This window comes from Octopus bimaculoides, chromosome 4 (genome assembly GCF_001194135.2).
Source record: "Octopus bimaculoides isolate UCB-OBI-ISO-001 chromosome 4, ASM119413v2, whole genome shotgun sequence".
In the NCBI taxonomy this organism is placed as follows: Eukaryota; Metazoa; Mollusca; class Cephalopoda; order Octopoda; family Octopodidae; genus Octopus; species Octopus bimaculoides.
The window spans coordinates 104126502-104142980 of NC_068984.1; the positions used below are offsets into that span (position 1 = coordinate 104126502).

The 16479-nt window shown below is 31.6% G+C and overlaps 1 protein-coding gene across 3 annotated transcripts in view; it reads left to right on the forward strand.

The window, feature by feature from the left end:
* Nucleotides 1-16272, forward strand: part of LOC106880499 (phosphatidylinositol 3,4,5-trisphosphate 5-phosphatase 2A) — a 98858-nt gene extending 82586 nt beyond the window's left edge. For 2 of the 3 annotated variants that reach the window (XM_014930474.2, XM_052967330.1), the window contains 5 exons: nt 394-484; nt 2176-2272; nt 3702-3766; nt 13793-14319; nt 15618-16272. In XM_014930474.2, the coding sequence (XP_014785960.1) occupies nt 394-484; nt 2176-2272; nt 3702-3766; nt 13793-14319; nt 15618-15851 (1014 nt within the window). In that variant the 3' untranslated portion in view covers nt 15852-16272. The remainder of the gene's footprint in view (nt 1-393; nt 485-2175; nt 2273-3701; nt 3767-13792; nt 14320-15617) is intronic. The other variant, XM_014930475.2, reaches the window with a different exon arrangement.
* Nucleotides 16273-16479: the final 207 nt, after the last annotated feature.

Sequence of the window (16479 nt, forward strand, 5' to 3'; positions counted from 1 at the left end):
TAGCGAGTTTGTATTCTGTCAGTGGTATTGATGTATCTTCAGTCAAAGCACTTAAATGGCCTAACCCACACAATTGTAAACAGACGCTTACATACTAGAAACAACTAACTGCTGCAAGTGTTGACATCACACTAATGTATTTCATTAATTTGAAATGCTGACTTATATGAAATACACTACCTCATGGTAATGAAGTCTCTAGTTGAGTCTTTACAACAAAATTTTATGAGACTCAAATGTTGTTTCAATGAAGTTAATACATATTTTGTTTGTAATATTTTTAGCTTAGTTTCTTATTTTTGAATTATTTGTTTTTATTTTTATCTGTAACTGCAATATATTTTGTGAATTATATTTCATTACTCACCATTTTTCTTTTCCATATTTTTTCAGCTCCATCCAATATTTGGTGACCGAGATTATCTAGAAGAACAGCACATATTAATCGCCATCCGAACAAGAGATGGTGACCATGAATCATATGGTATTTGTGCCATTTTTAAGTTGCTTGTTTTCTTTTGCTTTGTTTTACATTATTATTATCACCAAATCAACAAGGCAGTAAGCTGGCATAATTGTTAGCACACTGACTGGACAAAATATGTAACAGCATTTCGTCTGTCTTTATATTCTGAATTCATATTCCACCAAGGTCAACTTAGCCTTTTGTCCTTTCAGAGTTGATGAAATAAGTACCAGTTGAGCACTGGTGTCAATGTAATTGACTAGCTCCCTCCCACAAATATTTCAGATTTTGTGCCTATATTAGACAAGATTATTATATTCAACAATGGTTTTAATAAATTTATTAAACTTTATTATACATTTTATTTAATTATTAGGAATTTTTGAAAAAGCATTTAATCCTTTTATTTTTGTAGCATATATTTAAATAAGAATTTATTCAGACATTAATTTTTTTTGTAGCTTTCTTCATTTACTTGGAGTTGTCTTATTCTTCAAATATGGATCAAATTCCCTTAACCCCACTAGATTTTCTACAATGTTTCATCAGTGACACTTAGGAGAGATACATCAATGAATTGCCTTTTTTACTTTAAAACAATTAGAAGATAGTTCTCTGAAAGAGAAACTTATACAGTTATCATCATTAGTATCACTGTCATTATGAGTACATGCTACAAAAATATTGCCATTGGAATGCTTGCCTCTACACTCCTAACTAAAATTACCTTCAGCTTCATAGAAATATAAATCATGTTTATCTATTTCTCATTTCAGTTTTATTGAGAAGCATTTTCATTCATTTTTATATGATGATTAATAAGAGATAAAATAATGATTCCAGAACATCTTAACTTTAATTTTAAACTGTTTCATTTAATAACTCTGTGTCATAATTGTAGTATAGCAGACTCTATAAATTTTAATTGTCATTTACTTTAAACTCTTTGAATAATTAACCTCAGAAATTTACATTAAACATTATTACATTACTGAAATTACACTTGCAGCAATTCATATTGACTGGACATGGTACAGTATTTCTGGCTGACATTATCATTCAGAAATTTCCAATCCGAAAAATAAACAAACATTTTGTTGTCTTAAACGTTAAATCTAAGAGAATTTAAAGGTTCTTTTTATTATTTTACATTACTCAACAGAGGAAGAGTGGTGCCCATGACCCAAATTAGACTCCCCCCAAACAAGTGAAATTCATGTAGCTGATGTCCAGCTTGAACCATCTGTAGGGAAAATGTGTTTTGGGAGGGAACCAGAGATCTGATTTTTATTCTTGCAACAGGGTGAGCCCTGCTAAAGACAGCCAAGGATTAGGTGGTGGTGTTAAACCAGGTGGCATGTTAGATCTTTTCCACTATTCTAGAATAATTAAGTTTAAGATTTTCTCTCATCGACAAATGTTTAAGTCATGCTTTTCTCTTTTTTACGCAAATACTTCTGAAATTATCTTCTTGGGAATATTACCATGAACAAAACTAATAATGTCTTTTGGTCTAATTTCATCTCTTTTCTGAAATAACTTGAGATTTTTTTTGTATGTTGGACCATAATTATGAGTCTGCTCAGAAGTTAAATTTTAAAATATTAATGAAAATGAGATATTTGGTTTTAATGGTATTACTACTCTAAATAGATTTACAAATAGTTTTAATACTGAGGAATTTAATTTTCATTTTCCTTATTTCTTAGGTGAGTGTGTGGTAACCCTTAAGGATATGTATTCAGTGCAACCCGAGCCATTTGAGTACATGTTAACACATTTAGGTGATGAAACAGGAATAATAAGGTAAGAAACATTGTTTTCCTTTAATCAAAAACTAAACCTCTTAAGGTTCCTATTTATAACCACCAATTTTGAACCAAAGGTCAAATTTTTACAGATGCGCAGATAACTGAAACACCAAATAAAGGAACTATATATTAATAGTAGAGATGCAAGTGTAGTTGTGCAGTTAAAAAGTTCATTTTTTGCAACTGTATGTTGTAGGATTTGATCCCTCTCCACAGCACCTGAGACAAGTGTCTTCTACTTTAACTTCAGGTTGACTGATACATTGTTAGTAGAATTGGTAGACAGAAACTTCTCCCACATGTATGTGTTTTTATTGTTTACTGATTTTCTGAGTGGTTCAAGAGATATAGATCAATATGTAGCTGACTGATTTAAGTACTAGAATTGGTAGTATTGGCTAAAACTCTGAGTATGGTATCTCAGCACAACCAGAGTCTAATAAATGAAATCAGTAAAAGGATGAAAGAAATTGAAATTGTGTAATAAATCAGAAATATTATATGTTTATAATAGCTGACATTTATTGGTTGCTTGCTTACTTGCTCTCTCTTGTCACACTTTACGTTATATGGAGAGAGTAAAAGAAAAATACAAAAAAGCGTTGGCATAAGAGGTGCAGGATGAGTGTACATACTGGGTGTTTGGTGGCAGGAGGAGAGTGAGTAAATGACAGAGTGGTTGTGAAAGAAGTTATACAAATGAGAAATTTGTTTTATCTAATTTTAAGGTAATAAATACCTTTTTCTTTAACATTCTAGTATATTTATAAACTATTAAGTTAAAGATTATTTGACCCCCTGTAATTTACTAATTTTAAAAATTTTCCCATAATCAAATTAATTTAGTGTTTACATATCACTCTTCTAAATTAAAGCATTAGAAAAACATGATAGTGTTTAAAATATAAGTAAATTTAACTGATAAAAAATTTGTAATTCTAACACAATAACTTCTAACAATCCTAAATCAAGTCCAATTAATTTCTTAGCCTTTATCAATACATCAAGAACAACAAATGAAAAGAATAAAATGTATTTAAATTGAATGTAAATGAAAATAATATAACATAAAGACAATTAAAATAATAGAAAATTAAACAAACATAATTTATGTGGTCAACAAAAATGCAAAATTCATTTTAGAATGTCTCAGTCTAGTAATTTATTCAATATTTCATTTGTACATTATTGTAATTGTAAATGTCATAGTTCACTCCTCAGTTTTGGTTCATTCTCAATTAACGTGTATATAATTATTTTCTTAAATTAACATCTCTAGGTTAAACTTTATCCACTCTACTTTCCTAACTACTGCACTGACAATTGAGTTTTTAAAATATTTCATAAATTACTTCACAAAATTTGTCACATTTAAATGTTTACTTACAATTTTATTTAATGTTTCCTATTTTTCTTTTTGACAGAGGCAAGATGCATATATACACTCCTGAAAGTGCTCCGAGACGACGCTCTTCAAAGAAAGTTTATGGTAAAACTGAACTAATTTTTTTATATTTTTTGTTGGTTTCTTTTTATTTTTGTTATATTTATTGCTGTTTAAGAAGCTCATCTAATCATTCTTTTCTTTTAAGATTTTTTTTTTTTTCCTTCCTGAAATCAAAATGTAGCAAATTTCTCTTTCAATTTGTTTACAATATCTGAAATATTTTAGACCGCTAAGATATTAATACAGCTATTTAATTTGAACTTGTTTCAATTTGTAATATTTTGTAAATTTATCAGCATTTAATTGAAAAATTATACTAATTTACAGAAATAACTGTGCTAGGTTTGATACACACTATTATATATAATTTTTTTCCATAAACACTTGCTTTATCTTTTCTTTTAGATTTAACTATTTTGAAGAGTACAATTTACAGACATGACATATTAAATTTATAGATACTGATAATAAAGCAAGCCTTTTATTATAGTCTTTCATTAAATTGCTTTTTAAAAAAATATTTTATTTAGTTGATAAGCATGTAAAAGAAAATCTACATTTGTGTGTGGTTATTTAAGATAATAATGATCATGCATCATATCTATATATATCTCTTAAATATATAATACATCATGATGCTATGTATTGTTCTTGCTTTACTTTTAAAGATATTACTCCAGGCTATAATCAATTTATTTTATGTAAAAGAAGCAAATTAGAAAACCTATTTCATTAAACTGTTAGGTAATTAAATGACAAAAAGGTTCTACACTGGAAATTGGGTCTTTTTATAGTATTTCATTTTATTATATAGAAATTATTTATGTTAAAGGAACTAAAAATATCAAAGAATCATGGAAAAGGCAATGAGAATATTTACAGTTGCATTTCATCTTTCAGTTTGTTTATTTTATTCTATTCCTGAATATAGTGTTGATGTTACAGAAAGTTTTATATCATTTGCTGCACTATGTTAAGATTTTCTCTCAAGGAATCTACCAATGATAGCCAACACCTTAGTCTTTTTTTTAAATTGATAGACTTTACTAAAGTAAGATTGGTTTAAATATTTTGTCATTACTGAACAAACAATAAATAAACTGATGAATTATAATATATTCACCAATCATGTTTATAAAATAAGTGAAAAGATGGGTTCAAGTTAACAATTGTTATTACATTTTTCCATAATGATATGCATTTTACAAACAGAATTAGAATCAGGCATGTTGGTGTGATCTTAACTGATCACTTTAATGTTGAATGGCTTAATGTACAACTGTTCTATGTATCACAACACATAATGGCAAAGAGTGGTTTTTACCTTTAGATATTTCCTTTTAGATTTAACCACTTTGTTGTTTTCATTTACTATATATATATACACACACACACACACACACACACACACACACACACACACACACATTCATTTAGCAGCTTTCCAAATGATATTGTTCTTGAATAACGCAATGATATTACTTAAAAAAGGTAATATGTTATAAAGTTGAAATATTAAATTTATCAATACTAAAACAAAAGGTAAATCATTTCATTAAATTAGTATTTAAAAAAAAGAAGCCTACAGTAGAAACTGATTTTGTGTGTAATTTGTAAAATCATCATATTCCTGCATGATATCATTGATCATGATGCAGGAATATTATGATCTTGTAAAATAGAGATGTATGATAACTTCAATGAAGACTTAGATTTATTTTCAAGGGGATGTATTATTGGCCTTAATAAGATAAGCTTTACTTTTTCTTTGGCATGGCATTTGTATTTGTAATATAAACCATCAAGCTATAAACCCCAAACAATATATCCCTAAAATATAACATATGGCCCACTGTGTATATTTCGTCATTAGCACATTTCAGTCACCATCAGTATTTGTATTATACTCTTTAACCTCCAGATACAATATGATGCTTTTGAAAATTCAATTTGAAACTCTTGATAAGGTATATGTTGCTGTATATTTGGTATGTAACAAAAACATTATAAAGTTATGTGTATGCATACAAACAGATGTGTAAACAACATCAGTCCTGCCTATCCTGTTTGATGCCCCAATATATTATGTGCTTGAAGTAGTTATCCAAAATGTCTCAGTTCCTCTTCAAATATTCCCTTTGGTATATACAGAAATTTTCTTGCACAGTATGCATCCCTACAGCTATGAACTTACGAACCCTATCTTCATCTGCAAATGAATTTGCATTCTTTAGATCTGTTATATAATATAATGCACCATACAGCGTAGTATTGATTTATTTTACATGAGGTCTTCTGCCTCTGCTCTTAAGTATTTTAAGGATATAACTACTATTAATACTCCAGTAGATTCAACCTCACTACATTCAGCTAAATCAAAATTAATATCTTCCAATTCTCTTATCAATCTCTCTGTATTTATCTAACACCAACATTACACTTAATTTTTTTTATCTATCTATCATATATATATATATATATATATATACACACACACACACACACACACACACACACACACACACACACACATACATACATACATACATTCATACATACACACATGCATGCGTGTGTGTGTGTATATTGTAATTGCAATAAACAAAAAAAGATAAATGACAACATGAGAGGGATAAGTCTTAACAAATATTGTATTAGCTTAATGCTTAAAAGGAAGGAAACATATTGGATGTTTGTCTTTCATCAGAAGAATATTATTGGGTGAGTGACAAAGAGGAAAAGGGATTGAAAAAAAAAGTAAAAAGCAACAAAAACATGAGAGGGTTAAGAACAAGATAGGAATGCAGCTCTATAGATTAAGTTGAGAAGGGAGGAGGGAGCAAATGTGTGTGTTGCCTGTATTTGTGTTTTGAGATAGGCATATGGAAGGAGTTGTGTGTAGTATTTTGGATGGTGGGTATTTGGTGATGTTTTGGATGTTTTTTTTTTTGAGAGAGAGAGAGAATAACATTAGTGAGACTTCTTGAGGGGAAAGCAGATTGTGATAGAGATGCACATGTCAAAGTGTAAAAGGAGAAAAAAGAGAACTGTTTAAATGAACAAGAGAAGCAAAATAGAGAGAGAAATGTATAAGTTCTAAGAGAGAAGATAAGTGAGAAAAAAATTGGAGAAATATAAATTACAATACCACACTGATAAATAAGAAAAATTAAATCCATACATTATAACACTGGTAAAGAGTCCAGGAAAGTTGGAATGCCTATTGTATGGTGAGGAACTGATAAAAGAGGCATGTACTGAATGTTCCAGAAATATTTACCTATCATATTTTTGTAATTACTCATAATATATACAAGAGATGGCAATCAAACTTCTTAAATTATAAGAACTATATTTTACCTATTTAATACGTGAATCAAATTTCAAAACAACCACCTCTTACTTTGATCACGACCTGCAAATGAGTGGTTTCTGAATTGCAACACTTCTTCATAAAGTTTACTCCATGCGGTAAGAAGGGCTTCTTTCAGATCCGCCACACTTGTGTATGAGATAGTTAGACATCACTCCCTAAGACAAATGAGACAGAAAAGTCCATTGGGTTGATGTCTGGGCTTGCGGGAGAACAGAAGTTCTTATCCCAAAAAACTGCAAAAATGCTCTCTGTACCATTTTTGCGTAAAATTCAAGGTGTGGACTGGGGCACTGTCCTGAATGAAGACATACTTGTTTCCAAATGATTTATTTAACTAAGGCAACATATTTTCTTCCAACATTTTGATATAAACTGCTATTCACATTAACACCCTTGTAAATGAAGATCAGAGGAGACTTGGATCTATCAGATGCTACAGCAGCCCACACCATGACTGCAGCTGGTTTCTGATGATGAAAATGGGTTTGGCTCCCTTCAGGCATCAGCTGCATACAACCTGTCATTCTGTTTGTTTATAACAATTTGATCACATTTAACTTGAGACACCATATTTGTTGACAAAAATATTATAGACAAACAAAACTGTAAACACTTAAAGCTGAAACATACACAAATTGCTGTGTACAATCAAAAATACAATGCTTTGTTCAATGATTTTTTGATCATCGGTAAATCTTTCTGGGACACCTGGTAGCAAGGCAGGTAGAATACAATAGATATGTGAGCATTTATACTTGAAAAAGAACTAAGTGTTGACAACAGGTATTCATCTAGCCATTATATATACACACACACATGCATACACACACACACACACACACACACACACACACACACACACACACACACACACACACACACACACATATATATATATATATATATATATATATATATATATGTGTGTGTGTGTGTGTGTGTGTGTAGTGCTGTATGTATGTATATATTTATAAAACAAAATGTGTTTGTATAATACTAAAATTCAGTTTCTCTTTATTTGTGTGAGTGTTCTATGTTTATAGACTAAACTAAATATTGTCACCATAACTTGTTTCAACCTATGTACTTTGAATTATAAGCCCTTTTGTTTGAAAAATTCCAATAGAAACCTTAAAACAGAAGGATTTTGTTCATTTTTATACCAACATATGAGAAAAATTTGTTGCCATTTTTGTTGAATGACAAACACAACATAATGAACGTGCAAACACTCTCATATGCATGTCATAAGACACATATTCACAGGTACACAAATGAAAAGAGAGAGCAAAGAGCAGGTACATATATGTACATATAAAAACAAACACATACATTAGACAAAAAGTTGTTCAGAATGAATACACACACACACATATGCACAATTCTTTCAAAGAGAAATTTCCAAATTCATTCAAAGAATGAAGAGGGAAGTTTTCATTGTATCTTGCATAATTTTCAAGATCTCACACTCTCTCTTTCACTATTTTTGTCGGGATGGAAAAAATTCAGGGAACTACTTTCTCTGCTGGCAGCAAGAGGATTCTCTCTCTGAACAAAATGGCAGATTGTACATTGCTTGTACAATTTACCCATTTGTTGTTGCTGCATGATGCTATGATGTGGGCATTAAATGCAGAGGATGTGCAACAGCTTAATTGAAATGAAGCAAGTACTTTCTGCTAGATGTGCAATGTTTGTATGTATGTATGAATGTAGTACAAATGAGCTGAGAGATAAGCTGGATATAAGAGAAATCATGTAGTGTGTATTGGCACATGGATGTAATGCATGCGGATGATAACAGATGGTTAAAGAAGTTCCAAATAGAAGGAAATTACAAAAGGGGATGGCATGTGATAAAATGGTGAAAGCTGATCTCAGGAGGTTGAACCTCATAAAGGAGATAACAAAGGAATGCAACAAATGGGAAGACACTGTGTTGGAAAGAGCCCATCCAACTTATGCAGTCATGAAAATGCAGACATAAAGAATATGAAGAAGACAATGGCAAAAACAATGTGTGTGTGTGTATCTGTAGACCAACTTTACCATCAAATAGCAAAGTTGGTGTGTAGGCACTCTGTAATGAGACTTAAAAGTTTCCAAATGTGGAATAGTAAGTGACATTAGCCACTCACTAATGCCAACTAGTATCTCAATCAGTTTAGGTAGTGGACTGTACTTCACAGTAAAGCTCATATCATGTCAGAGTAGCCCTCCATCTCATTAAGAGAATGTTCCCCAAGTAGTATCAATTAGTACTGCAGCTCAATGACCATGAGGTCAGTTTGTCAAATTGCTTACATCAAGCAATGTTTATATATTCCATGTGTGGAGTATTGTTTTTAATTTTACAATTGTTATAGGGAATGTCATGACAGGCAAGCTTTCTCAGAATTGAGTTGAATGGATGGTTTTGTGGCCCTTTTCTTGCTGAGATAAAGAATATGGTCTCTAGTTAGGGCTTCCCAGTTATATTGTGTCTTTCAAGGTAGCCCCACTCCATTTCAGCTGGCAGTGACTCCATGACTGCCACTGATGTATATAAAACTCTGATAATCTTGCAACACATTTAGATCTGCTCTTATCATCAGATTCCATCTTGGTAGAGTGTTGCTAGAAAAATACCTACATAATGGGTCTCTATAGTGGTATTGGAAGTGTACATTTCTCAATATCACTATCTTTGCTATGACAAGATAGATCCAGTGACACAGGGGACCCAAGATGAGTTGTATCTCCTCCTAGCCTGAGGAGACTGAGAAAACCTCATTTGTCAGAACTGCTTTAGAGCTGAATTAGTTTATTTTCCTTTCAAGGTATACTCCCTCACCATTTGTCTTCCTGAACTTCCTCACAAGGCAGTGGTTAAGTACTAAGGTATATTCACCAGGTTGAAACGTAACATTCTATCTCCAGGGTTTACTGCTGTTTCATGATCTCCTGCTGAGTTAACCATGAATTACATAGCAGCCATTTGTTATTGTGACCACAAAAAAGGCTGGTTGGAATAATATATACATGCATGCACGCGCCCACACACACAATATTCTTTTTTTTTTTAAATATTGAACTATGTGTGTGTTTAATGTTTATCCTTAAAAATCTTATTTGCATTTTTGGAATGTCTTAACTAGAATGCTTTATAACGAGTATGAAAGACCAATAACCACACCACACCTTATATACTTTTGAGGCCCCTTAACAATTGCAATTTTTCTATGCCTCTTATAACTTGACAATTCATTTACCTGCTATAAAAATTGGTTGCTTTCCTTTCCATGCTATATGTTGTTTCATTTTTAGAATGAATTTCATAAGTATTGTTTGAATGATACAACTGTAAATTTTATTTTTTATTTTTTATTTCACCATTCCAAAGTGCTTTGAAACATGTTGCAATGCTTTGCTGCTGCTAAAGTCACAAATCCTTCAGTTTATCCAAAAAGAAAAAAATGATTTATCATTAATACTTGTTTGTGTTATAATCCTTATTAATGTTGCATTGTTATAATGCCCACTTTTGTATACAGTATACTTAGTAAAACCAGTAAAGACACGATTATCTCTGACTACCTACTATGTACTCTGGTACTTCACGTACTTCTCTTTACTTGTAGTTACTAGGTTATTCCATTCATCACGTGGGAGGGGTGTGCCAGTATTACTAATTTCCTTCAACATCTCCCCTTTAAAGTTTTTCTTAGGAAGTGTCATTTTATTTAGCAATAATTTTTTTTATTCATCCCACCTCCCTTTTTTGAAGTGGGGGTGGAGTCCATATAATTTAATATTTTTTGCACTTGACATCAATTTTCAGGAACTCTGTATGTTTTCTTTTACTCTCACTTGAACGCCAGGTTCAGTTACCTACAGTGGCATTGGTACTTGGCACGTATCATACAACCATTCCATCGGTTCCTCCTACTTCTTTGGTTTGCTTTCCATGAATCTCTTTTTCAGTTGGTTCTGGTGTCTCTTTTGTATGTCTTTTCTACTTTTTACCCAGTACATCATTTTACCTATGCATTTGGTAATTACACCATCTTCTCAACTCTGCTTTCCATTCTTGTATGCCCTCATATACACCTTTTCACCAACTTTAAAGAATCTTGCTATGTCTTCCCTGGCACTTTTTCTTTTCTTGCCAGGTAGCAATTTATCAAAGATTGATTTTGCAAACATCAGCTCTGCTGGTGATCTACCTGCTGTTGTATTTGGATTTGGTGTCACACGGTACGCTCTTAAAAATTGTTGTAGAACTACCTCATCTGTGACTTCCTTATTTGATTTTCTAAAGGCTCTTTTTAAGGTATCAACAAAGCATTCTGCCTGTAAGTAGTAAGAACCATTTAAAGGACCAGCAAAATCAATGTGTAGTCTCCCTCAGTCGCATTTGAACCTTCAACTGAACCGACTATATTTCCACACAAAACACCTATGGGTGTATCCCACAGTTTGAATAGTTCCATCCACTCTGTGCCAAATCGGTTAATACATATATCTTAGCCTTTTTTGTTTGACCTCGGAATGTTACACTACATTGGAATTCACTGAAACAATCTAATCATTTTCTCATAACACTATGTGCTACCTTTTTAGATTTAATTAACTTCGGCTTACCGACATATTTCCACGTTTTTTTCATTTATAATGTTGATGTCACTACCAGTGTCCAATTGAATTTTAACACTTGTATTTCTGATTTTTGCCTTTACGAATTTTCTCATTGTTATATTACTAATTTCTTCTGATGACATACTATTTGTTCTTTTTCCTTTGTTCTGACGTTTTGTCATCTTTGCTCTACAGTGTATCTTTATATGTCCTGTATTACCGCAGCAAAAGCATTCCACTTTCTTAAATGAACAATTTTTCCTCAGGTGTATACCTCCACAAGCAAAACATGGGTTTATTTCTTGATTTTTGTCTTGATTTTTAGAAAACACTATATTTCTATTCTGACTATTTTGCACTTGTTTTAGTTGGAAACAATCTTTACATTCAATTTCTTCTCTAACTTCTGCATCCTTTTCAGCAGTAAGTCCCTGTGTAGAAATCAGGCATTTGAACATATCTGGTGTTAATTCATCAGTTTAAACTTCTCGCATTCCCTGTTAACTCTACCAGCATATGTGATGTAGTTCCCGTCGTTGTTTTTCTCAATGTTCAGACACTTCCAATGTGTGTTGGACAAAGAGCTTTTTTGACTGAAAATTTTACACAATATATCTATTGTGTCATTAAAGTTTATGTCCGAAGGTTTTCTTGGGAGTACATAATTACTGTATTGTTCATGTTCTGTTGCCACCAGTTTTCTCAAGATTAAATGCATTTTCATCTTGTCTTCCCAATCTTTACATTCTTTCTCGAAGACTTGCTCGTGTCTTCTGTAGTATGCTTTAAAGGCAATTCCTTCATCAGATTCTTATTTGAACCCTGTTATGTAATATGCTGTGACAGTATTGTTGAAAAAGCATAAATCTTTGCAATACTGTTATTTATTCTTAATATACTCTGGCAGATTCAAACACGAATATATGATTGCTTTATTGCTTGAATTCTTGCTGTTCTGTATGCACCCGATGAATATAAACTCTTAGATAGTAGGCTATCTGAATTGTGTTATAGGTTTTTAATATAGAGTATGTTATAGAGTACAGCTTAAAAACAGTAATACAATTATAGAAAACTTGTTTTATCGAAACTTTCTGTAGTCTCTGATATATCTTTTATGTGACATGTTTCTCTTTAGATAAAAGAAAGAAATCTGTTGCTTTTATGTTTTTAATCAAAGCTAAAAGACAAGTGAAGTTCACCAACTATAGTTTTAAATTCAATTTAATTATAATTTAATTATAGATTCATTACATTGAAGAGTTAAACAGATATAGGAAATCAATAATGTATATTCAGAATAAAACAAAATACATTTAGTTTGAATAATAAAGAATTTTTGGTTCTTCACATTAAAATATATTGCTTTTAAACTACTAATTACGAACTTAAATAAACTTATTTATTAAATAGTTTCATAAAATTCAGAATAATTTACTTCATTGATAAAGAATAATTATCTAAGTATTTTGAAATAGTGAAGTAAAGGAAATGGATTAAGCAAGAACTGCAACCATTATATTAAGGATCATTTTGAAATTAAAAAGAAATAAGGCAGCTATGGTGGATGTGGTTATGAAATTGGGATGTATACCCGCTGAAAGTTTATTTTAAAAATGGCAATATATATACTTTGACACTAAATACATTGAGTATTTGCATTCAGTTTCTAGTTGCATAACTCGTCAGTAATTTAAGAGAAAGATAAATAATTAAAATCTTTGGGATTTTTTTTTTTTGTTCTTTTATATATTATCTTACAACTCATATGAAACCTGTTTTGCTTTTTTTTCCTACTCACCAAACAAAATGTGCCTACCATTTCTTAACTAATTAATATTTCATTTGCATAAGATATAATACCTCTACTTATTACAAATATAATAATAGAAAGTTTTTAGTATCTTCTTTTTAAGAAAATATACAAACATTGTAAGAATTTGTGCCTTGTTATTTATTAATCAACTTTCTTCCCATTTCTTCCTATAAACAAATCATATCTCTTTGTTTTCAAAAAAGACATACCTTTTGATATAAATTAACAAACAACTAATTGACTTCTATTTTATTTTCAGAACTGGTTTCAATCGATACGGAGTATCATGATCCAGAGCTTTATCTTGTGGACTCCCCAAGACTTGAAAAGCTCAATGAAGGGCGTTATGTCAATGCACCTCCTTTTAATGGATTCTCTGGAGCAGGTTACCCTGAAACAAATCCAGCTCCCGTACCCGCTCTACCCCCAACTACTACTAGTGTTGCTACTCAGGTATACCCTCCTGATAGCCAGCTCAGTGGTGATCCCTGGCCATTTGGCATTACAGATAAACAAGGTGTACTTACTTCCTTCGAGACTAGCACTGATCCGATGCTTGGTGCTTTGCCTCGTAAAGGCAAACCTTACATGGGGCAGTCAAGTCTCGAAGTAGGTCAACGTCCGATGTTGCCTGCACCTGTAACTCCAGTTGGCAGTACTGGAACTTCCAAGATGACAGAGAGTGCTGTATTCAGTTTTAGTAGCACCGGTCCTGAAAGTGCTTCTGCAGAAGCAAGAGATGCAACTATGGCTCCTCCTGTTCCTACACCAAGGAAAACTAAGCATGTAAGTGACTCTTTTCATTTTAGTAGCTACATATTTTTAACACCATTGTTCTTTCTTATTATGTTGAATCAACAAGTAACAGTTAGTATTGTTTGTTATTAATTTTTCAATCAAGCCTGTTTATCTTTGTAATGTGATGTGTGTGTGAAATTAATATTTTCTTAATAAAATGAGAAAAGAATATAATTATCCAGAGTTGTTGATCATCATGATCAACATTTAACATCCATTTTCCATTCTGGCATGGATTGGACAGCTTGACAAGGACTGGCAAGGCCAGGGACCACACTGGGTTCCATAGTATGTTTTGGCTTTGTTTCTATGGCTGGATACCGTTCCTAACGCCAACTACTTTACAGTTTTTACTGGGTGCTTTTTATGTGGCACCTGCACTCACACCTATGGCACCTTGATTTTAGGATCTCAATTCTGTTGTGGTGGGCAGGTCTTCTTGAGTATTTGTTGATGATTGTATTTGTATTAAAGAGAAATAGATTTAGAATAGTGTATTGGTCAGTGATACCATCTGGAACCAAGTCTTCCAGAGTATTTTAAGAATACCTTAGAAGCTGTTTGTTCAATGAAAATTAGTTGATAGTGTGTTATTTATTTAACATACATTTTCCAATATCATTGAAAGACAATATTGTCAAACTTTTATAAGCTCATTATTTACATTATTTACATTTGACGGATATTTGTCCTCATCTTGTTTGTTGTTAACACAACGTTTCGGCTGATATACCCTCCAGCCTTCATCAGGTGTCTTGGGGAAACACAGATAGCTACATGTGATTAATGGCTCAAAGAATTTGTTTCTTTTTTGTTGTTTATTTTAAAATTATGTTTTAATTTATGATTTAGATGATTCTGCAAATTTAGACATTTTCTTATTTTATATATATATATATATATATATATTCATAACATTGTAATTTCCTTTCCAATGCAAACTACTCTATCCATGGATTTAAAACAGTATCCATTTACCAGATTATGTGTGCCAACCCTTTTTCAGTACACTGAGTTCAAATATATATCTAACCTATAACTTATAATACCTGTCTTTTTAGTTTACCAATCAAACTTTTAAATTTTTGAACTATTTTAAAAAAATTAGCATAATTTTGTAATAGATTTGATTACATTATAAATAGATGCTTTCATATTTCATTGAACAAAATGTGTTTATGTGACATGTATTTTTTTTTTTTTTTTTTTTTTTTTTTTTTTTTTGATGTTTTAAAGACCATAAATCTTCTTGTAAGATATGTTGAATATGTTTTACTTCTTTTCAGCAGTCCGATGCTGGCTATGCCCATTTAAAGAAGCCCGATACAGTTCAGGAATGGCTTGGTTGTCTTGGCCTGTCAGAATATACTAATACTTTCATCATTAATGGTTGGGACTCAATCTCTTATCTCGGCTACCTGACAAATGATGACTTAGTAAATATGCACATAAGGAACCCAAAACACCGTGATCGTCTCTTGCGCAGTCTGCAGGACATGAACCTGAAGTTCACTGGTTGATCCAGATTATCAACAAATGAATTCCAGCTCAATAAAAGCAACAACATTCAGCTCTGTGACTCTGCAATATCTTCCTTAGCCTTCCCTGTCTATTTCTATTTATGCTGGCTGCTACAGGTTTTTTTTTTCTTTTTAGGAGGCTAGATGAATGCTTCATGGTACATATACATGTATTGCAATAGCATTTACATATTAATGATTGTAAAAACTGTCACTCAATCAGTCACACACATCCAAACATACACCACCAAAAAATGTATGTTTACTTTGAAGCTGTTTCTTTAGTTTAATAGTACAGACACACACTTTTCATACAAGCATATATATATACTAATGTACATTTATTCACTCATACAAATTGAAGTATGAATGTACATTGAAGATGTGACTCAAGTAAAAGATATTGAATTCTTGATAAGAATTCTGTTGTGACTAGCTTTTCTTTTCTTTTCTTTTTTTTAAGTCATTGAAGAAGTACATGAGAAAGCTACTACATGATGTGCATTTGCACTTAAATGTCAAGTAAGTTTGAAGTGTGTGTACATATATATGTGAGTAAATGTGCCTGTGTATTTATACATACACAAGCACATATATATATATATATATATATATATATATATATATA